Source organism: Lonchura striata, chromosome 3 (genome assembly GCF_050655825.1).
Source record: "Lonchura striata isolate lonStrDom1 chromosome 3, ASM5065582v1, whole genome shotgun sequence".
Lineage (NCBI taxonomy): Eukaryota > Metazoa > Chordata > Aves > Passeriformes > Estrildidae > Lonchura > Lonchura striata.
The window spans coordinates 54,909,592-54,933,389 of NC_140705.1; the positions used below are offsets into that span (position 1 = coordinate 54,909,592).

Sequence of the window (23,798 nt, forward strand, 5' to 3'; positions counted from 1 at the left end):
AAGGCTGAATACTTACCTTCTCAAGCACATACAATTAACTTTTTGGTGTCTTGGCAAACTAATCTACTATTTGGTAATAGTTTCACTCCCTGTACCTAATCAAGTACAAATCTGAAAATCACTATGATAATCAAGTGGATTTTTTTTTTTTTTGTATCATCATCTTCCCTTATCAACCATTATACTTTCCTAAAAAAAAAAAAAAAAACCAGATCACCCTTCAAATGCTGAGAATTTCTCCTTTCCTATAGGCTGTTTCTGCAGATCAAGGCTAGCACAGTCTGTACTCCAGACTGCTGGAAGAAGGTGCACCAGCCTCATGTCAGCCAAATGAAGACAGAGGTTTCTGAAGTAGCATGAACTGGCACAGTGTCACTGCTTCCAGTGGGAATTCTCTGTTCTGCCAGTGAGGCCTCTGGCTCTCCTATCTTACCGACTGGATAACATTCACTAAAATTGTTCCTTCTGTGAGACTAGATCTGCTGCTTCCAAGTGGAGAAGAGAGTGCTACTATGTGAAGAAAACAAATAGCCTGGACTCCACAAGCTGAAAGAAGATTACATTCTTGGGAGATCTTATAGAAAGAGAGAATAACTAAAGCTTACAAGAAAAATCATATTATTAGTTAATTGATTAAACAGTTATCTGAATTGCACCATTGATTTATGTAAGCTGCACTGGTAGTTTTGCATAAGATGAAAATGAAAGGCATAAAAAATGGTTCTCTTCAGTGAAAGAATTCCATCTTCTACTTGAGCTGGCTTTTTTTGTCAAGCTGCTGTTAATATCAAATACTCTGTATAGTTTTTCTGTTGTCTATTCCTTTATGTGCTTGAATTTTAAGAGGCCTTCTGTTATAATTGCATGAATTTTCCTAAAACTATTACAGGCTTTCTCTGCAAACCTGTTATCTTCTGCCAGACCTCTTCCTAAACCCTTCAACTTTCTTTCCTGAAGGAGGTAATACCAGTTTATCTTTGAAGCCCCTAGACTACAAGCAATTTGACTTCAAAGAGTAAATTCTGCACTTGAACATCCAGGTTTTTCCATAGAAATTAAATTATAAAGTTTGTATTTTAGCTTCTTGTCTTTAAAGTACAAATATCAAAGTCTCACAGTGTGGGAGAAGAGACATAAGAGAGAAAGGGGCTTGAAGAGAATCCTAGAAGTTTAAACCATGGGGCTCCTGACCGTATTTGAGGTTCAGTCATTTCAATGTTCTTTTCAGATCTGTCTCCCTTAGTGGTTCCAATCATAAACAATTCAATTTTTTGACATTTTGTATCTGGCAATTTAATATCATGCTTGTTCACATGCACCAGGACAAGTTGCTCTGCTGGCCAGATCTGGAGCACCTAGACTTTGCAGCACTAAAATTTCTGTCATCATGCCAAAACTTTAAAAAATATACTGGGTGGAACAAAAGAAGAGTGAACAATTTTTAAATAAAGGACACACAAAAAAATACATACTCTTTTAATGCAATACCTATGTATAGCTACTACTTTATAATATAATTGTGGTTGGACTATTTCTACAAGTTATATTGCATTATTTTCAGGAATACAGTAGAGAGAGTTGTATGATTTCTTCTTTCAAAGCGTTTTGTTTACAACTGAAATATCAGGTAGAACATGAGCATGGAGTTTTACTCCCAATAAGAAAAAATGTGAAACAAACAGAAGACTTATCTGACTTTTAAACATGTTTGTAAGGCTGGATACTTGCTGTGTGCAAATACTGAAGATATGCTACTTGGTCCCACAGCTTTGTAAAGCCATGTGGTGGCATTTCCATTATTGATCTTTCTGGATGAATGAAGATGGTACAGCCAGATACACAAGGAATTTTATCTGCTTTGTTCAAACATTTGTGATAGTAAAGTTCAAATTATTATGAATATCAAACATACCCAAAGAATAACTTGATTTGGTGAACCAAGCCAGTTCTGTGATGACTCATGTGGACACCCCTGAGACATTGAAACTTGAATGCATTAGTGACTGTGATAAATAGAAAAATTAACAGAACATCCAAGAATTCTATGATGCTAGGCTAAGAAATTCTGTGACAAATTTAATCCTAAAGGTGAGAAAATGTTAGGCACATGATCTCTTAAACACTTTCAGGAAAAGAATTAAGAGTACCGTACTGGCAAGATGGTTCTTTCTTCTTTCAGGTACTGAAACTCCTGGAAGTTGAAGTCAAACTCATCGTCATAAGCAAGTAGCTTCTGCTCCTCGCCGTTGTGGAAGTGGCGCATCCTGATAGCTCTGCCAGCAAGGTGAGCATGGAGAAGTACCGCAAACACTTGAATCCCAGTGGGTCTCTCAGCACCCAGAGCCTGGCCAAGAGAAACCAACACCATCAGTGTTCCCAAATGCAAAGTAATGCAATGTAATTCCATCTACAAACAGAGTTAAAATACATTCATTATTGCATTTTGAATTCACTCAGTTAACTGAAAAATGCAGTCTGGAGCAAAACCAAAACTTTAAGTGAAATTCAGGTTTTATGTACAAAAAAGGCTAGGGTTTTTCTGTTTATGTTTCATAACAAATACATGTTTTTACTCCTAACACACACATTTTTAAAAATTAAAATCAACTGGACTGCATAATTCTCAATAGTTTTAAGACTTTCAAGGGAATGAATCGTACTAAAACTTGCACATTATTTTGGTGATAATGGCTGATACTAATGAATGTGGATTTGCCTAGTAATTTTTATTATTGTGAAAAGGAATTTCTATGCAGTAATGAATGATGCCAAGAGATGCACTTTAAATTGCATAGGCTGTAGTTGTAACATCCTCTACTTTCCATCTTTAAGTGAACTGGTAGTGAAATACCATAAGTTTACATCTAAAAGTTTTTTCCAGGTCAAAAACATTTGCAAATCAACTTTTCCAAATTGACACAAATGTGACATCACTCCCATTCTAGCTGGCATCTACTGATCTAAACTTTACATTGGATATGCTCAACTTTAATGAACTTGATTTCAGAGCTCAAGGTAGAAATAATCTGTCATCACAATACCTTTCAAGAACAGCTCTATGGTCAGAAGCCTCTTGATAATGGATTACTCAGGAGTTTTAAGGTTGAAAATGCCAGGACAATACACAACATTTAACACCATCAAGAATAAATCTTGTATCTAGTTTAGCCTTCATTGCAAACCATGTTATTAATTCAACCTTTCTCTATAAGACAAAGTATATGAGAATTTCCCATTATACAGTCACCACAGATTTTAGACAATTCTTCCATTGCCTGCAAAGACATTTAAGTTACCTTAATGAAACCAAGAGCTTAATAAATATAAAACTTGTTCAGGTGTTCAGCTTCTGTGGCTGGTGTAAGAATACCTTTCAGGTTTTCATTTCATCATTAGAAGCCTTTTGCATGTGGCCATGTCTGAATTTGTCTAACCTTTATTTTTTCTGGGCTAGGTATTATGAGCTATTAATAGCTTTGCCATGGAAAGCAGTGTATGCTTACATATTGAACACAAAATAGAAACATTGCAGGCCTTGTGTCATTCATTGTTACTCAAATAAATAAAGCAGCCTGAGTAGTGGGCATACCAAGTACCCAGTTCAAAAAACCAACATTTTGGAGGACATGTACCATCAGCTTCCTTTGCTCACATCTTTTAGTTGTAACTATCAATCTTCCCAAGAAATTCAAGTGACTCTTCCAATTATTTCCATGAGTGAAAACCAGTGGACTCAGGCAAGGGACATACCTCTTCCAGACATTCCAGTGTGCAGTGACCCTCTGACACAAATTCAGGCATGCCCGGTGGGATATTGTGGAAGAGGCTGACCCAAAGACCAGCTTCAATAACCCCAGCATCGTATTTCCTTAAAACTGGAGTATAAATTAGCCTCAAACCAGAGTTATCTATCAAGCCTGCAACAAAAGAACACAGTTAGTTCATGGCTAAAAATCAGTTTTTTAAAGGTGAATAAAAACCAAACTATATTGCTTCATGTTTTTCATGCTATGTCATAAATCTTCTACAAGAAAATCAAGGAATCAATCTCAATATCATGGAAATGAGTGAAACCATATACAGGAAGAGGTTTCTTCTCTTTAAAATTTTCAAGTCACATGTTGTCTTCTGGTTGAGAATTTTATCTATTTCTTCATCTTGAGTCCTACCATTAATTATATTTTCCCTTTACTGTGGATTGCCTGTTACATTACAGACTACCTGAGATGAAAAAACACATCCCTTTTACAATCTCTCCAATTACGAGAGCATAAATTAAACATGAAAATTGCCTTACTAAATCCCAGACTTGTAGACAATACCCCCACTTTGAGTGAAGTAGACAAGAGAATTACATTGTACTTTCATTTAATTTCTCTGAATCAAGGACTTACCTTAATTTCAAAAATTGGTTTAAAGAACCAAAGCCTGCTGTTTGGAGGCTGTGTTTTTAAGAGTCAAAATAATACAGATCTATTTTGTTCACCCACATATGTTTAGCCATATGTGTTTGTTTGTGCATCTATTAATAATTTATGTTGCCTTTATCATCTAAATGCTTAGAATAGTTGTCTTCTTTTAGTAATTTTTATTTGTCAAGATACACACAAATAATGATGAATCTGTGTTTGCGCTGGAACTAAATTATGTTAGTTCATCTATTCATCTATTTGTATTTTTGAGTAGTAACTGAAATAATTTCAATTTTGAAAATGAAAAATGCAAAAAACATATAAAATATCTCAGAGAAGGTAAGATGCTTCCTAGTGACCTATATTAGTCTTCTGAAAAACAAAACAGGCATACGAGTGCCTGAAGCCAAATTTTACATCAATATGATATCAGCAGTCTATTTTAAGATAAGCAAATGGCAGAGGGACAGAGCAGGGACTGTTAACCAGTCACTAAAATACCTGAGATGGAGTAGTGCATATAATTAAGGAACAAAGGATATGAACTGTGCATAGCCAATTAAGAATGGTAATCAGCCATGAGACCTTCTGCAATATATGAGTCATATTTAAGGTGATATATTGTGTCCCACAACATCCTGACTTTAGCATTTGGGAACTCATACTCACTCCCTTCCTGCAGAAATTTGTACAACTTCATCAAATTGAAATTTTCCTTTGTGGCATTTCTGCTTCAGAAATTGTTAACCATTGTTAATGTCTAAATGTCAGACACTCTTGTGAATGACATAACTCTGGTATGCCAGAGTTTCTGATAACAATCTCAAAAGAGGCCACCTTTTAAATGAGAATGACTGAATGAATGTTAAGGACTACAAAACCAGAAAGAGTGAAACCCATCCATGTTAAATGAAAAAATGTTTCAATTCCTCCTAACTGGGAGCCAAAAGTTACTACCAGTCTGAGTCACTTAGGAAAACATTACCCCAGGTCACAATATGAGGCAAACAGTGCAGCCTTTCACCACAAAACCCAAACTGGGAAAATGCAGGTGCCAAAACACACAAATGAAGGTGACCCAGTTGCAGTTGTGTCAGGAGAACTTATTTGTCCCCACCTGAAGCAGATGGAGCACCCAGGTCTGCTCTCTTGCACTCCTGGCACAATCTCACATTGTGTATTTTGCCAGGGAGGAGGAGAAGCATGACCTGGATTGCAAACACCCTGCTCTGCCTACACTGTCTGAATTTTCCCAGGTCTTTTGAGACTGTCCCAGCAAGGCACAATTGTTCCCATTGCTTAAAAGGAAACAAAACTTTGCCATTTTTCAGTTTTCCATATGTGTTACTTCAGCTAAACCAACACTATCATACAGCACAGTCAATTAAAACAAAACAATGGATTTAAGGACACAACCAAATCGGACACAGTTTGTGACTTCTTGGGCTTTCATGCAACATATGATGAAAAAGCATACAAAATCAAGGATGCAAATGAATTTTATTGTATCCCACATGCTGAAAGCACAGTGTCTGTCACTAAATTTAAAAAAGTGAATTTAAAAGATGAAGATGAGAAATGACAGTAAGGCAGAATGGCATAGCCCACATAACAAATTTTACTTTAACACATGGGGGTGTAAAGAAAGGCAAAAAAAGGCCAGTATACTATGCTGCATTAGATTTTGCTCAGTTCATATGTAGCAACCACCACAATATTTTCAGGTACACTAGGTTAATAAACTTCTGTTTCAGAACAAAAAAGTATCTTTCCCAGAGGCATCTTCAACATCCCCTGATTTTCCTGGGATAATTAGTTTCTTCCTTTTACTTCTTCTGAATATAAATTGAATTCAGGAAGAACAAATTTAAAACACTATTGTAAATTAAAAGCTTATCTTTTAAGATAAACTGATTTTACCCAGTGAATGGTCTAGACACCTGAGTCTATACTTCAGCTTCAGAAATTGTCCTGTTCAGGTAGATGTTTATATAAAAAAATACAGAAAAATAATCAAGGGCAGTGGGAGAAACACTGTGAACCAGGAATTACTGATCAGAAAAAAAATAACCCTCAACTTTTTATTTGCTCTGTTTGCCATGCAGTGCAGGGATGAGCACTTGTGTGTAGTACATTCTCCAGTCTAGCTTGCTGTAAAGCCTGTGAGGCTACAAACCTTCTGTCTCTGATGGATTGTCATAATGCACCTCCATAAGAACAAACAGAGGGTCGGCTGCTGTGCCGATGGATAACCCAACATGAGGAGGATAGGTGAAGCCCTGGAAACCAATACACACAGAAATCAATACAAAATTCAAATTTTTGCCATAGTTAACAGTTAATTTCTTATTTGTAAGTACATTGTCTCTTTCTTGCAATTATATGATCATATCAGTGATAAAATTTACAAATTTACAGCTTTCTGAACATGGCATTGGTACAAAATATCCCTATTATGTACTCAATAAACTTAATAACTATGTCAATATAAAATAGTAGATCCCATGCTTCCCAGAGGACAAGGCTCTGGGCAAATATTAGTCTCTCACCTCTGACCCTGCGTTGAGTAGGAGGCTGGATTAGAGACTTCCTGAGTCCTTTCCAACCTGCATTATCCTGTGATCTTATGATTATTTATTCTGCATTTATTGTTTCAGTAGAAAAGGAAAATTCCATTTTAAACTTAAAAACATTGCATCATCAAGCACTCAGTCTGACAATAAGACCCTTATGAAGAAAGTGAATCAACATTTTAAATGTTCCCAGCTTCTAAAAGCAGTAAATTCCAGGGACTACTGAGGTTGCATATAATTAACTTGCTTTTTGTGCACAAGTAAGTGTATTCTAAGTAAAATGACTTGAACAATAAAGGTGATCTTTATGGCTATGTTTCTACTAGCAAGCCAATAAAGAATTAGCTCTGCATGGTGAAACAGCTTGTACTGGACCCACTGCACCCAAATGATGCTTCTCTGGACAAGCTCTGGTGAGGACCCATTTATTGCTAAAGGTGCTGTGTTCACCCCTGCACATTTATTTTAACTTCATCTCAGAGAGGCTTGTGCAAATTCTCAAGCCACTCATGATGATAAACAAAGCTTTATAAGTAAGGATAACTGGGAGATTTACTTCAAAGTCTCCTAAATCACACCAAAATACCAGTATCTCCAAAGTGAACTCATTTACCAAGTTCACTTTAACTGGCATTCATCTGCACCATTTTATAGTATATAGCTAATATTTTAATATGCAATTTGACATTCTAGCTTTCTGAAATGTGCAATTTGAAATTCCAGCTTTCTGATGTTTGATGTACATTAATGAATTATTGTAGTATATATAAAAATTATTATCACCTTCATTCTACACGAAGGTAAACTGAAGTTAGTGAAATGGGTACTTGGGCAAACCTGAATGTAACCCAGATCTGTCAGATTCCTCTCTACAGATCTTTAACATCAGGATCATCCTTGAAAAAACCTCCATAGGGCTTGTCAAATGATAATTTATTTATATGAGTTTTTAATTTCACTTAGATTAAGACAGTTAAAAGAACAAATACTAGGTCAGAGCATAGCTGATGGCAAAAATGCACAAATCATACACCAGGGATAATGCTCCTAGTGGATTAGACTTCTTTAGATGGGTCCATGTAACAACTCTTGCTTCCTCACACTGCAGCTTTTGCAGATGGTTTTGGATTGCAGGCTGGCAAATGAAGGTTCCAGAAAGTATCATCAGTCCCTCTGGTATGTGCCCAAACCATTGTATGAGTGGGCACACAGTGAATCAAGGGCATAAAGAGCTGGGATTCTTTTGGCAGTCATGCTGTGTTATGTCAGCTGAAAACATCAACTGCATGCAGTTAATGCAGTGTAAATTAACCTTAAATAAGCTGCAAACACAGTGTGGGGTGAGCATGGCATCACAGCCTGTATTTTCTGTAGATATGCCCCACTCTCATGTGTAAAGTGGTCCTTATGCTGGCTCTGCACTGATACAGGATCTTTCTTACACTGAAATGATGTTTCTTTGGACAGGTAGGAAACTTCAGAAAGATATACTTGAATGGGGTAACAGTGAAACCAGGTGCTGGTAATTAATTAAATTCATGTATAACTTCATTTGGTGAGTTGTGCCTCTGTGTCTTTAATGAAGTCACCTGCAGACACTGTTTTTCTTTCTGAGATTATCCACAGGTAGCAGATGCCGGTCATTGCTGGAGGCACTGTATTTCCACGTCAGATGGGACAAGCTGATACAGCGACAGAGTTCCATGCTCCAAAGCTATCTTTCTCCCCCAAGGCACCGACTCCCTCTCTAATGTTTTCCTTACTTTTGGTTGTCACTCAGGATGACCACTGCACTACCTACTTGAAAGGCCAAGAGGAGGTTGAGGACTTACTGGTGAGGCTTAGGGACTGTGATCCTGTATCCTTAAAAACAGACAGATTAAGTAATCACTAATATACTAGGGAGAAATTTCATGATGATACACACCCTCACAAAACCCCATTGATGAACCATGTTAGACAGACATTCATCCTACCTCTCCTCCAATGGCCCAAGCAAAAATGACCGTCTCACATGTAAGAAAAGAGTCTGGCATGTTGGGGTGGTAACACTCATGCCCATAGTCCAGAACACTGTCATTCAAACTGCTGCTGCACTGGTACAGGAGGATATGGTGCACCAGATTCTCATGGCCTTTCTGGATCAATGGCTCAACCTATCAGTGGTAAAATTAAAAGAAAAGAAAAAAAAAGAAAATGTATCTCAACGTGACTATTTCAAGGTATGAAGACAGGACTAAAAATTCTATGGTACTTTCATCTTAAAAGAGGACACTCAATGTTAGATTTTACCTAGCTTGAGATGTAACCCCAGCACTCTACAAACTCAAAGACTGAAGTTTCCAAAATTTTCATTTTGCCCATGTGCATCAATGAGGGTCAGGAAAAACATTCATCATCTGGACAAAACCTCTGTTACAATCTTGCTTGTTCTCTCTTCTCCCATCCTAGTCTTGCACTGTCACTTTTTTTCTCCCTGCCCAATCTTGTTTAGCCACATTCCAGCAGGAGGGGGGATATAAACCAGCTGAAAGTGTGTTTTGCTGAACCAACTTGGTGTCTGAAGTACTCAGAGCTTTCCATCCCTGTTTCTGCCTCTTTTGTACTATTTCAAATTACAGCTGCCCATAAATTCTGTGCATCTAGGGGGAGCCTAGAGGTATACCCCACATTCCTCAGCAGCTCAAAATGGACTTTCAAATTTTTTTGACATCTACAAGAAATTAGAATATTTTTTTAATCTGGTTGGTTGTAAAGACTTTATTAACATGAAGTCATTCTTGAGAGGTTGGGTGCTCCAGCCTGTTTATGGCAGGGATGAGCTGGAGGGCTCTCAGTGATGCTCCGGTGCCCCCAGTATAATTACACCACAGAACTTCTGCGTAGGCTAAAATTATTTAATTTCCATGTAAGTGTTCACTCCCTGTTTGGATGGGTGATGTTAAATCATCTCTGTCAAGAGATTATGTCCCTGGGGTAAATATGTATACTTCTGAAAATAATTATTTTGCATTTCAGAACGATCCTATTCCACAAAATACCAGCATATAGAGGAGAGTATTAAAATGAAAGGAGCTTTCCCCCTGCTTTTCCTTTCAAAGATTTCATCCCATTCTATCACCTCTACCTTCAAGTTCAATAGGATAAAGATTATTTTCACAAGAAAAGTAAAGCTTTGACAGTGCAGCTCTTAAGATGTAGGGTGCCATGCAGTATTGCATTCTAGGAATTAGGAAAGAGAAGGTTACTTTAAACAGGAAAAGAATATATATGCGTCCTAAATTTGAATCCATTTCATTTTGCAGGCACATTCATGTGCTGCTGGAGGACAGGAACAGGGTAAGCAGTAGTTTATTATACTATTAAAATACTGTCAACACAATTTCTCTCTGCATTTTGTTCAAACCACTAGATGAATTACAAAAGAGGAAGGGCAGGAGGCAGCATCCAGAGCCTGTGTGCATCAAGGCCACCTTTGCTGACCTGAATCTGCAAAGTACATTGGGCTCTTGGGGATGTCAGATGCTGTTGAGTACCTGCATGTCCACCCAAGAAGAGCACAACCCACTTCACTGCACTCAGAAATCAGTGGAAGGATGCCAATTGATTCAGATGCACCAAAGTTTTATTCTGGAGCTGTTACTATAGGACACAAGTGTTGTTATTGTGAAGGTAAAAAAGGTAAGTTTATTTTCTGACTAGCATTTACAGTTTTCTAAAGGTGACAGTGGATTGGAGGGTGATAGTGTCACCTCTCCAATGACACTGGACAAACTATTAGTCTATCAAGTTTCTCTGCTTCTATGAAGGAATGTAAAACAATAAGTTACTTACAGACAGTGTGTGAGAAAGTTTGCTACAAGAATGTAAACTCATGTTTTAGAAAATCTTAAAAAATCAAGGCAACATGAGGCAAGACTGAAATACTCCATAGGGGATCACCTTTACTGTTCGCAGTAATCCCTGTTTCAGTTAGCATTACCACCATTGTGAATTACTGCACTGTGGAAGTAAAAGGTATTTTTGAAGAAGATGAATCAATTTTTCCATTAAATAAGAATGTATTCCCCATTATATCAGACTGAATGTTAAAGATTCAGAAATCCATTCCCGCTTGATGTTGCTTCTTCCCTCTTATCCATCATACACCTGCACAATTTATCCAAGTACTGCAGAGCCCAAACACAGTCATAACATTGCAGCTTATATATTAAATACCAGAATGTACCTCAAGATTTTTGAAACTCTGCATACTGTATATGTTAGTCAATGAAGTGGTTATGGGAATATTATCCCTATATCTACCAAGAAAAGAGAGAACTTTTGTCCCAACATGTGATAGTTCCACCTGCTGCTACAAGATCCCAGCACCTGCTGTGCTTACAATCACTACTTCAAAACCAGCTTCCCCTCAAAACAATGGGACATCACCAAAATTAGAAACTCACATCCTGTCATTGGTTTTTAGTGTCAGTTACCTAAACAATTGCAGCACTTCAAAAAGCAGTTTTGTTCAGCTTTCTTTAGTGAAGAAAAGAAAAACTATAACAAATTCTTACACATCTTTCCAATGCATCTTGTAGGAAAACTTACATTCTGCAGATGAAGAAATAAATAGTGAAGAGCAGCAGTGAAGTTACACTTTTCACACATTTTTACTACAAACTGGTTAAAGAGAAATTTCTCTTTCCCTTTTTTAATAGCATATAAATAAGAAAGAAAGAAAATATTAGAGAGGTCAAAATTCTATTTAAAAAAAACTTAGGAAAATTTCATTAATCCTGCATTCTTCCAAAATGCATGGAAATATTTTAAAGGCTCACAGAATTACTGCTAAATGAAACAAGAGAAGGAAGAGGAACAGAGCCCTTAGACACTCCTCTGATTTGAAGAATAACTAACTGTGTTTACTTACTAGGATAACTTCAGCAGAAAAGAAAATTTAAAAATACAGTCCCATACACTATTGTATTGTTTAACTGGAGCAGGGGTTTAAATATGCCATTCTACATTGCAGGTGAGTTCTGCCCTATTTACTCAGTTATTAGTCATTTTAGTTTTAGAAAAGGTTGGTTATTTAGGCTGCCTCATACTTCCTCTCTGACTTTCCACAAAGTATAGCTGTACAGATTACTTTGCTCCAAGCCAAAAAGAAATTTTCAAACCTCATTTTTTTCTCAAATAAACAGAATATTGCTTTCTGGCCACCTTACAAGTAATGATGAACAACAACTGAGTTTTTCAAATAAAGGGCCAAATTCAGGAAATCGTTAATGCATTCAGAAGTGCACATAAGCAGTCCTAGGTATAAAATTAGTTGCTAAAGTAGGTATCTATATTTAAGGCTCTAGATCAGGGTGGCCTGTTTACCAGAGTACTTGCAGCCTCAATGAATTATAACACAATTTTCAGAGCTCTCTTTTCCTGGTGTCCAGTCACAATGATAGGGGACCAGCTCTGAAGAGTCACCATGACCGTTTTATTAATTTGTGCAACATTTAGGTTACTTATGGAAAGAAAATAATTTGAAGTGGCACACTAGGGCAAAGGGGTGAAATATACACAAAAAAGTGATAAAAACAAGCATGGTACATAATAGTTATTGAACTCTGCATATTTAAGTGAACAGCTAATTTTTATTTGGATTCTTGTTTATACACATCCTTGTTTGCTCTGGTCTCTTACTACAAAGGGACTCTAAAATGACACTTGGAGCCAAGCAATAAGATAAGCAATATTTCAGTAATTTAGATAGGATGTAGTAAAAATGGGAATCCACCTTTAACTTGCATTAATTATGAAGAAGCCTGTGACTTTAAAATGTATTTCCTTCCTCTGTCCTCGCCACTTCCTACCAACTTCTTGTTAGCCCAAGAAGTAAAGAAAGAAACTTAAAGGAGACTAAAATGAAATCTGCATATAAATACCTATCTTCCCCATTTTACCTCATTCTTTGAGGATCATCTGTGGAATTTTCACTGTTGCTGACATGCAAGGAAGACCCAGCTGTCAGTGTTCATCTCTTTGCTGTGTTGTGAATAAGCCTGCAGAGATACTGCACCACCGGGCACCTCAGTGACTTCTTCCCCTGCAGGCAAAGTGCATTTTCTGCTTGACATTTCCTAACTGCCAGAGGCATGGAGAACAAAAGCCCTACATCCACTCTACATCAAAATGCCCAAAGCGTTTGGGATTGCAAAAACATAAGTGCATGCAAAAAGGCACAACCTCTCCTGTTTCTCATGAAACCTGCAAGAAGAAGATCATTATTTATTATTCATGATCATTTGCTTTCTGCTTCTTCATCCCCACCCTTCTTGAAAGCTTAGCCAAAAATTCTTTCAAACTGTTCACACTGACATACATGAACCTGACTGCCACTAACAGAGGTAAAAAATAATAGACGTACTATAAACCCCCAGCACTTCAAATCAGGGCTCCCAAGGAAGGAGGTATTTAAAATATATCACATTCAAATGTAAGTGAAGGCACTGACTTCTGCAACCAAAAGTATGAGTTATGGTCACGGTGCTTGGTTTGTACTCATCAGGTGGGCTGAGAGGTTTTAGAGAGCTCCCTTCAAGGTACTGAATCTCTTAGGACTTGTGAAAACACTGACTTTCAAAAAAATACAAAATAAAAAAAAATCTAGTCATTATAATGTTAAGCCAGGTGACATGTGTGCTGTTCACCTCTAATTTCAACAGAAGCCTTGTTTTAGTCAAGAGGCTGACATCACATGAACAAAGAAAATGTTTATATCTGCCCAAGCTGGCTTACTCATCCTCAGTTTTTCTTCCTCTCTTCTCTGTTTCCTATTATCACTTTATCCATTGCGCAACACTGTCATATGTTTTGGGATTTTCTCCCGTATAAAAGAAGCCAAAATTTTAACATAACAATGCCTTGCCTCTCAAGCTGATGATAAGCAGGGTCAAGATACTAATATATTATGTTTTAAACAGGAGGAAAATGCAAACAGTTCAAAGTGGTCCAAGAAGTTAAATTTCCTACAAGTTAAAAACATCTCCAGAAACGTGGAATTCTTTCTTGCTTATTCCTGTTTTTCTGCCTTTTTATTTGCTCTGATTTGTTTGATAGTAATAAACACGGTTTGTTCTTTATGCCTGCGTGTGCAAATGATGATAGTTATTCAAATATATCCATAGTCTCACCACAGTGTCCCTATTTAGAAAATTTGGCCCACCAAATGTCAGAAAACAAAAAAACTGATTTTATTTTTATATAGCAACATGATTCTGATCTGCTTGCAACAATGTTTCTACACTAAAATGTCAAAGAAAATTTTTTTTTTTTTCTGGATCAAAGAGGAAGTTCCAAATTAATCTTATATTTTAAAGACACTATGGTGCAATATATTGCCACACAAATGATTCTGAATAAGGCTGCAGCCTTGCACAACACAACACATCTTGTAGGTAGACAGTGGTGACACAGGGAAGAAAATGTTAATTTTTTAGTCTCAAAATGGAGACTAAAAATTTTATTTTTATACTAGTACTGCAACATCTAGAAGTCTTTCTAGCCTGTGGTTGGTTAATTAATTTATATGAACTTGCCATGTCTCTGATTAACTCAGAGCAAAAAGTGATGGCCATGAAACTGAGTACTGGCTGATTTCACTTGAAAATTTTCACAGAAGATCAGATTATAGGGTCTCTGATTCATCTACTACATCAGGAGGAACTATTACATTCTTACTGCTTACTTTGGTCTTTGTACTTCTTTTGAAAATGTGTAACGAGCATATATATTAAAAATTATCTGACTTACAAAACTTTTTCAAAGGGTGACATGTTTTCTTCTCATTAGAATTCATCAAGATTTTCTCTGAGTTTTTTAAAATGTAATTGTAAAATGATGAAATATTTATCTAAAACATCTCATTTAGGGTTTTAGATTTTTCTTCAGCAGAGCAAATACTTAAAATATTTTGCTTTATAAAGTTAGGTGTTATTCAGAAAAAAAATTCTATGTATTCCATTAAAAATTCTATCAGTAATATGACTTTATTTTCCTATAAACATTCTGAAAGAAAACCACCAGGCATTTGCTGCCTAATACTGCTCCTTGCACAAAACCCAGAGGTGTGCTGAGCTAAAACAAGGGCTGGAAACACGCCTCTAGGCTGGGGTAGATGTTGAAGCCTGTGACTGCAGGGCAGACCAGGACTTTAACACTGAACAGCTCTCTCATGTTACCAGAGGAGCCTGCCTACACCAGTGTCACACCTGGGACACAAATCTGCTGCAGACTTTCAGCCCAGAGTTAGGCATTCTGGGGTCAGGCAGAGACCACCCTCCCCATGTCTCCACCCTACTCCACCTGTCAGAAAGAATTAAATTAATGCCACAGAATAGTTAGAGCTGAAAGAGACACTTCCAGTGCTCAGCTGGCTGCAATCTAGTGTGCACTAGCTGCTGTAATCTTTCCTGAGATCATTTGCACATAGACAGCTTAGTGCTCATTTCTGTTTCCCTCACTGTACAATCCAGACCCTAAATTCAGTCATCACCTCTAACAAATCCCTTTAAATCATTCTCTATTCCAAGTGCTTCTGAGTTTATACTGTGCCACTTAAAAGGTGTATATTTGGTGAGTAAATTGCACAAAATAGAGCAAAGCCACTGCTTCTGGTTCCCTGGTCATCAGGGATGATTACATCTGAGGTACAACAAGGAGCATTACTGCTTAACTTGAATTGTCCTTCAAAGGTAAAAATGTTAACCCAAATTATTCTCATACACATTTTTCATACATTCCAGCTGGGGAAAAATCTAACCTGAGCATTTAGGGACAGTTCTTGATTTTTGTATTTAAATAAAAACAGAGACGTAGACAAGAAAAAGGCCCAGGCAACAGAAACCATACCCAGCCCTAATCTCATAATGTGATTAGGTAAGGTTTCCGTTGAGGATGGAAGTTTTCTAGACTGAAACTTCTGTGCAATTTAACGAATTGAAATTTGTGTGATTTGTACTTAATATGTGTGGAGGGATTTTCTCCCCCCAAAGTGAGATCAAATAATAATTTTAACTTGAAAAAACAATGTTATCTGATTGATTGATTGATTGATTGATTGATTGATTGATTGAAGCTGTATTGTTGGCATTTGGGCTTACCTGGTTTTGGGTATTCTTCTAAACTTAGAATAAAAATTTTAACATCACTGAGGAGGAAAGGTCCTTACCACAGGAATGGAAAATCTTATTCAAAGAACAGATATTTCCTGTTCTTGGTGTAAAAAAAGGATTTATTTACTCTGTGACTGTGTTGTTCAACTAAGGCTCTTATTTAGGTTTTATTACTATACAGCATTAAGAAGTAATTACCATACATCTGTTTTAAGCTTTAGAATTTTTATTGGAAAAGAATATGCACTTTCAGGTAAAATTTAAGTGTTACTGTGCTTTTAGCTTGGAGAGAAGGCTATATATCTAAATTTACATAAATCCTTCTATCTCCATATAATGCTACTAGTAATTACACAGAATTTCTGCAGAATTTCTGCAGAACTTATATATTTTAATTAAGAAAGATTAATCAAAAAACATAATAAACAATAAGCCCAAACATTTAAAAACTAGTCAGAGATGGGTTTAGGATTTCTTGTTCTCTCTGTCATCATGCCCATTCTTAAGTCCTTATTCCTAATTAATTGCCTGGAACTCTGCTACTCATAAGGCGTTTCAGATTTTAAAGACTTACAGTCATTTAGACTAAATCCAAAAGAAGTATACCTGAAAGAAATACCAATAAAACATTGTTTCTGCCTGACATATGCCTGAAGATTTAAGATAATGCTTTTAGTAATAGTTAAGAAATACAACCCTGAGGAGCAATCTCATAAAAAGCTCAGGTCAAGCACAAACATGTTTCTTTTGGTTATGCATCCTGGCAGTACACTCATTGTACTCCTAAGCAGCAGAGCCACTGGCAATGGTTGTGGTCTTCAGGATGGCCATAGACTCTCAGCACAATTGACACACTTCAAGCAGAATAATTGGCAATTAATCATGAACATCATTACTTCCTTATGAAAACAATATCATAATAAAGTAATACGTAACCAAATATGTTTCAAGTCTAAGGCCAAAATGGGTAGCCAATAAAGAGTTTATAGTCATTCAAGAGGAACATAAAATTTGAGTAGTATAAATAACAAAGTCAGTGAAACTACTCCCATTTCTTCATGGAATCACCATTTGTGCACAGCAATGTTTTTCTCTTTGAGGCTGCAATGGCAGAGGTTTTAATTCTATTGCAGAACTGCAAAACAATCCCCTCAATCATGCAGCTAAAATAGTATCATACTTTTTCTCTTCCTGCTTGTGAGTGAGCATGCAGCTTTGCCTGAAGACAGAACACATGAGAATTGACATTCCCTTTCTTGTTTTGCTACCAGGAGACACGTTTTCTGAAAATGACATGCTGACTTCTGTGAGGGGATACCAAAAAGGACCATGTGTGAGAAAAACCTTAGGCATTGAGATACTGAGCCCCTAGAGGAGGCACTGACCTGCACACCCTGACACCTTCAGTTTGAAGGGAAAATCAGGGGATAAAGCACAAGGCTCCTGATTTTGACATGACAGCCTCCAGAGCAACACTCAGGAACTATTGCTCATAGCCCTCTAAAAACTTATATTTACAGGGTTGATATACAAACATAAGAGGGCTTACAAAATAAATGCAGTTAAGTAATGATCACATTAATTCTATTTCCACATTTTCTCACCCAGAGTCAGATCCTGGTATACTCTTTTGCAGGACTTCATCACCCATCAACACATGCAGGAAGTCACAGAAGAAGAGCTATTTTCAGATTACAGGGCTCTTTTAAATTCTGCATTAAAATCATACCATAGCAATTATCTATAAACCAAAACTGTGATTGGCACTTCATAAAACAGAAAGACACAGTTTCAGTCCCAGCAACTTAAGACGCAGTAATGGAAAGGTCAGCAGTGCAGGAAGAAGGGGAAAGGGGGTTATGGTCAGTCCATCACACCTTGTTCCTCCCACTGCTCAGGGAGAAGAGTCTTCCTCCTGCTCCAATGTGGGGTCCCTTTCGTGGGTGACAGTCCTCCATGAGCTTCTCCAATGTGAGCCCATCCCATGGGCTACAGTTCTCCAAACTGCTCCAAGGTGGGTCACTCTTCCACAGGATGCAGTCCTTCAGGCACAGCCTGCTCCAACACAGGTCCTCCACAAGGTGACAGGTCCCAGGAAACCTGCTCCATTGGGGGCTCCTCTATCCATGGGCCTGCAGTCCCCTGCCTGGAGCCTGCTCCAGCATGTTTCCCACAGGGTCACAGTCTCCTCTCAGGCATCCACCTGCTCCAGCATGGACTCCTCCAGGGGCTGCAGGTGGATCTCTGCATCCCTGTGATCCTCCATGGGCTGCAGGGGCACAGCTGCCTAACCATGGTCTGCACCAGGGGCTGCAGGGGAATCTCAGCTCAGTACCTGGAGCACCTCCTCCCCCTCTTTCTTCACTGACCTTGGGGTCTGAATAGTTGTTTCTTTTCTCACTCTGCTATTCACAGATTAGCCACAATTACATCTGCACAAGAACTCTTATTTTTCTTCTTCTTAGATCTGATATAACAAAGGTGTTCCCACCATTTCTGATGGGCCCAGCCTTGGCAGGTGGACCATCCATCCTGGAGCCACCTGGGATTGGCTCTGCTGGACATGGAGCAAGCTTCTGGAAGCTTCTCACAGAAGCCACCCCTGTAGCCCCCCTGCCACCAAAAACATAGCCACGCAAGCCCAATACAGTCTGCTATGAGTGGACATGGTGGAGAGGCCTTTTCTTACCATTGTCTGTCTATTTTTCCACTGTTACTAATGTGGTGTTTATGGATCTATGCTCTGTTAATAGCTGTGACTACTGTGCACTGCAGGTGAATGCAAAGATGGAGAGAGTCATAATATCATTTTCTGAAAACTACCACCAGTAGCTGGGGTTGCAAATTAAAAGATTGATACTGAAGAAAAATACTTCAATTAGATGGGAATAGAAAGTTCTGTTCCATTTAAATACCACTAGAGCAATTTAATTTGCCTTATTGAAAATTTGTTTAAGATGCTGCTACAACATGATTTGTCTGAATTAGAAGGTTGATCTTGAGGAAAAATGCCAAGATGCTAGTAGAACCAAGCTAGGTTTGCTCTGTGATCCATCCACACAAGCCCCATCAAGAGAGATTTTACTACCTATGAGCTTGCTGTTTTGGTATTTGCACAAAAGATGCTTTGTAACTGCTCATCTAAGGCTGAATGCTGCTCTGGAGTGTTTTGTAGCCTGCTATGATAAGAAGTGCTGGATGTTTGGCTGCAGACAATCTTATTTTTTCAGTTCATCACCTAGTCATAGGTTTGCTTTAAAAATCATATATAAAGCTATGGATAAGGAAAAAAAAATAAAGACATGGATGGAACAAGACAAAATGAGGTTAACAGATAGCAATGGTCTCCTGAAGATCACCCCACAAATCTTCTTGGAACTGGGAGATAAAACTCAGAGATCTTCAAAAAAATTGTACTTTCCCCTTTTCCATGCTTACTTTTGGTCACATTTTAAAATAAGGCTGCTGTCATCTGACTTTTATTTAACCAAAGAGTCACACAACACACATATTTTCCTACCACCATGGTCAATACATTGCCATAAGGGATGGATGTTGTTTTTATTTAGAAAGCAAAAATCAAAGAAAATGGATTAAATTAACTAGACAGCCAACTTTGCTGATGACAGAAGTAGGTTATTTTTGCATGCCAAGTATGGAGTAAATAATGCAGCAATAACTGCATAATTTAACAATTCTTAAAGTTAAGATACACAAGTGAAATGAAAGAAGACTACCGCAAAATAAAAATGTGTAAGAAGTATAAAGTTTAGTAGGACAGCAAAATCTGTGGTCATATATAATTTAATCTGTGATCACAAAATGGAATAATACCTTAAACAATTTTACATATAAAATAATTTAGCAGAATATGAGAGAATTATGCATTTCTGTTATTTCCTCAGACAGTGCTTGGGAAACTTTTAATTTTCAGCCTGTTCACTTACATGAATCTTTAGCACTGCAAAGCTTAATGGGCCAATTCAGGCTTGCAGCAAAGAGCCAGCCCTGCAGATCAAAGGGCAGATAGCTTACAAGTTCTGCAGCGTAAGATGATTGTTTGGTTGCCAGTCTAATTTACTGGGGCTGAAATTGCTTTGTAGGGGAATGCATGGGAAAATATAGAACATTTGTTTATGTCAGGCTGCATGATGCAATTTGCTAGAGTTATCACATTTAGCAAAATGTAAAAGTTCAGGCCAGAGAGTAACAAGAAGTTACTGTTTGCTATCACTCAAGTTAAAAATCAGTGCCCTCATTTAGGTACTGCAGGCTACAAGCTGCCCTTCTGGCTTCCAATCAATCAGTCTCTTAAACTGGAGTCCCTTTGTATTTTCACACTGGGGTCTTTGGTATTACTAAAGCATTCCACTGTCAAAAGGCACAGTTACCCTTGACAACAAGTTTTTTGGAGTTTTTACTTCCTTATCAGTTTGCCCCGAAACAGAACATGAAGATTAACTGGCAGCTGCTGGCGTGTTCTAATACAGGCCTGCCTTTAATTGAAAAGAGGCTCCCCCTTCTAAGGAGATCAGCAATGGAAAACTTCAGTGCTGATATAAAAATATGCCTAATGTAACACTTCTCAGCTAATGCTAAATAATTAGTGTTTTTTTCTACTTACATGATAAGCCTGTTTCACTAGTCACATCATAGGCTTAGTGCCAAAAACATTACACAGGGCTGTGGTTGAGAGAAGTTCATTTTTCCCACAGGCAATTTTTTTTTAAAGTATTATTTTGCAATTTTTGCTTTTATCACAGTCTCTTCTCTGACTTTTTTGGTTGGGATGTATCTCCCCTGATTCATTCATCTGGGAGTTACTGGTATAGGCTGGCAATCTGGGTTCTCTCATCCATCAGTGGAGAGATTGAACCCTACATGAGATGCCTGAGCTCATACATTTCTGACAACTCCTCTGGGATGATACAAACAGCGAGTTGGGCATTGTAAGGTCAATTAAGCAGCTAGCTCAGGCCCATAGATAGGTAAAGTTAATGAGAGGAAGCCCCTCTCTGTGGCTGAACATTTACTGTCTTTAATATGTTGCCTGAGTATTCATAAGTTGTACTGAAGAGATACTGAATTTTGACCACACAGCTTGATCTCCAGGCTTCTTCCCCATTTCAGCAGAGCTAAACCTGCTCACGCCATTCTCATAAGCAGGTTCAAATAATGCATGTGGAAGGACTGCTTTGTACAAGAACCAAAACTTCTAAGAGCTTACAAAATGCAAATACTATCCTCCTTTCCAATGACAAATGCCCTCTAAAACTAGATGTCTTATTTCAAATGTTCTCTTCCAAAATCAGAAATATTTTATGATCTTGGGCACAGCAACATCACAGCATTTTTGCTGTTATTTCTCTGTCTATACTAGTTTTGAAACAACCAATAAAGTTTAGAACTAAGGAAAAATTAGTTATTTTTTATAGAAAAGACATGCAGATACAACTAAGCGACCATAATACCCAATTTTGGAATTCATGTTACATAAGATGTTTTTTCCTACTCTTGGAGTAAAACTCAATATTTGACATGTTTTTGACTAAGGAAGACTGAGGAACTACTTTTCCTCAGGAAAACACAGTGGTTTTAAAAGAAATTAAGAGAACATAGGGGAGAAATTTACAGTGCTGGAACTAGCACAGGCATGCTGTACTGAAAAGCTTCACACAAATATATTATGGCACGTCTGGCATGTAGGATATCCACACCAATCTTTCACCAGTATATACTATAAATTTGCTTTTTAACACAGCATTAAACAATTTGTCAGGTGGAGAGGGAAACCACAGGTCTAGAGGACTCACAGAAAATCTAGACAGTAGAAGAAACACTGTATCTTAAGGTATTTTAATTGCAGCAGAAAAAACAATCAAGCACATGGAAGACCTGATGTAAATGTGTAATGAATAGATAAAGTAATGAATCCTTAGCAGATGCAATTATTTGAATAAGCAATACAGGTAAATTGAAGTGACAGAAGACATGGAGTATTGAAACCCAAACTAAAAATAGTAATAATAAAGAGCTGCATCTATAGAACCACAGATAGAAAAAGCAGTAAAGAAGAAGCTTTAAATATAAAGAAAGAACAGTGTTTATTGAAACACTGGAAAGCATTTCTCGTGATTTTCACTGTCTTGCTGCTGTAAACATCTTCATGATGCCTGCTCACAGTGAGGAAAAAAAATTCAGCAAATTCAGTGTTACAGCTTGTCAAAATAGAGAGACGTGTGTCATTACACACAGATACACGCACAGTGACAATCATGAAAATCAGACACTAAACAGTACAAAAATGACAAGATTTCAAAAGATCCAGTCAGCTGTCACTGAATAACTTTTTTTTTTTCAATTGAATGAGCAAAAAGAAAGAGACAAACTAGGTAATTTACAAGGGGGAGGATGCTGCAGAGACCCCTTTTCAGGATGTGCTCCTTGGGATGCTCACCTCTGTCAGCCCTGCTCCTGGTGCAGCACTGTCTCTGCCTATGTGGGTTCTCCCCACCCAGGAACCTGCCCTCAGCATGGCTTTAGCAGGGAGACAGAAACATTTAAATGCAAAGGTAGGTGTGTGGACCTGTGTGTCTGCTCTACCAGGGGATCCTGCCCTCCCTCCTTCTGAGAGGTCCTGCTGGAGTAGAGTTTCTTCCTGAGGTGCAGTTGGTGAAACCAGAGAATTTTCTTTACGAATGTGATTAAAGGGCACATTCATGACCAATCAGAATAATGACATTTACAGAGAACTTCAAATAAACCCAGCAAGACATAGCCTTAAACCTATTACAGAAAGTCAGGGCTAATAAGTGGAAAGCTTTTCTTCTAAGAAACCTACTTCTGAGAACGCTCCCAGCTAACTTCTGCATGTGAGAAAGTGAAAATCCCTTGGGTAGTGAGCCTGAGGCACACACCACTGCCTGAAGCTCAGAGCAGCAGAACAGGCCAATGAACATGTAGCTGCAGGAGGAGTTTGCAGACAGGCAGCTATTCTCCATGTGAAGAGCAGCCAAAGTCCACCACTCTGGGACCACCGCAGGGCCATCCTGCAAACATCTGATCTGAATGCCTGCTATTACCTCCAAGCAAGCCCTTTCATCTGTTCTGCCTAGATTATTTTCAAATTTTACCTATTACACTTCTAATTGATTCTGTTAATAGGAAATGCTCCTGGGGGAAATACTGTAGAAGTTTAATAAATTTTTGAGGAGTCACAATTCAGCCAGGTATGCAATATAAAGCTGAGGAGTGATATAAACCACAAAACCAGCTCAGTGCCTGGTTTTGCTTGTTTTCTGTATCACTATTGTTACTACTATGTCCAGCTATTGAGAAGCTGTTTCATTTCTTAGCAGGCATGTTATTATGAGCTGACTCTCCAGAAGTTCCTGGAGGCATTAGAAACAGAAAGCATTGTAGGTATATATAGGAAGACACAATCTCTTCCCTGAGAAGAATGTTTCAAGAAATGTGAAAGAAAAGATTTAACAGAGAAGTTCTAAACGTGGATGGGTGTCTCCTTATTGCAGTAAAGATCTGCTCTCCATTGGTAAATGCAGCATAAAGACAAATTACTTGTCCATGTCCTTATTCTACCTCAGATGAACTGAAGATTACGATCTTATCTGCTGCACAATTTACATATCAGCTTGATC

At 37.8% G+C, this 23,798-nt stretch overlaps 1 protein-coding gene and 1 long non-coding RNA gene across 2 annotated transcripts in view; one reads left to right on the top strand and one right to left on the bottom strand.

Annotated features, from left to right (window-relative positions):
* LOC146767901 (uncharacterized) overlaps positions 1–22,073 on the top strand; it is a 60,060-nt gene extending 37,987 nt beyond the window's left edge. Inside the window, exon 2 of the long non-coding RNA XR_014953754.1 lies at positions 252–22,073. This is a non-coding gene — a long non-coding RNA (uncharacterized LOC146767901). The remainder of the gene's footprint in view (positions 1–251) is intronic.
* Positions 1–23,798, bottom strand: part of MOXD1 (monooxygenase DBH like 1) — a 49,419-nt gene that overhangs the window by 8,294 nt on the left and 17,327 nt on the right. Inside the window, exons 5-8 of the mRNA XM_021540691.3 lie at positions 8,962–9,141; positions 6,589–6,691; positions 3,751–3,917; positions 2,153–2,344 (exon numbers count right to left, since the gene is read on the bottom strand). Of these exons, the coding sequence (XP_021396366.3) occupies positions 2,153–2,344; positions 3,751–3,917; positions 6,589–6,691; positions 8,962–9,141 (642 nt within the window). The remainder of the gene's footprint in view (positions 1–2,152; positions 2,345–3,750; positions 3,918–6,588; positions 6,692–8,961; positions 9,142–23,798) is intronic.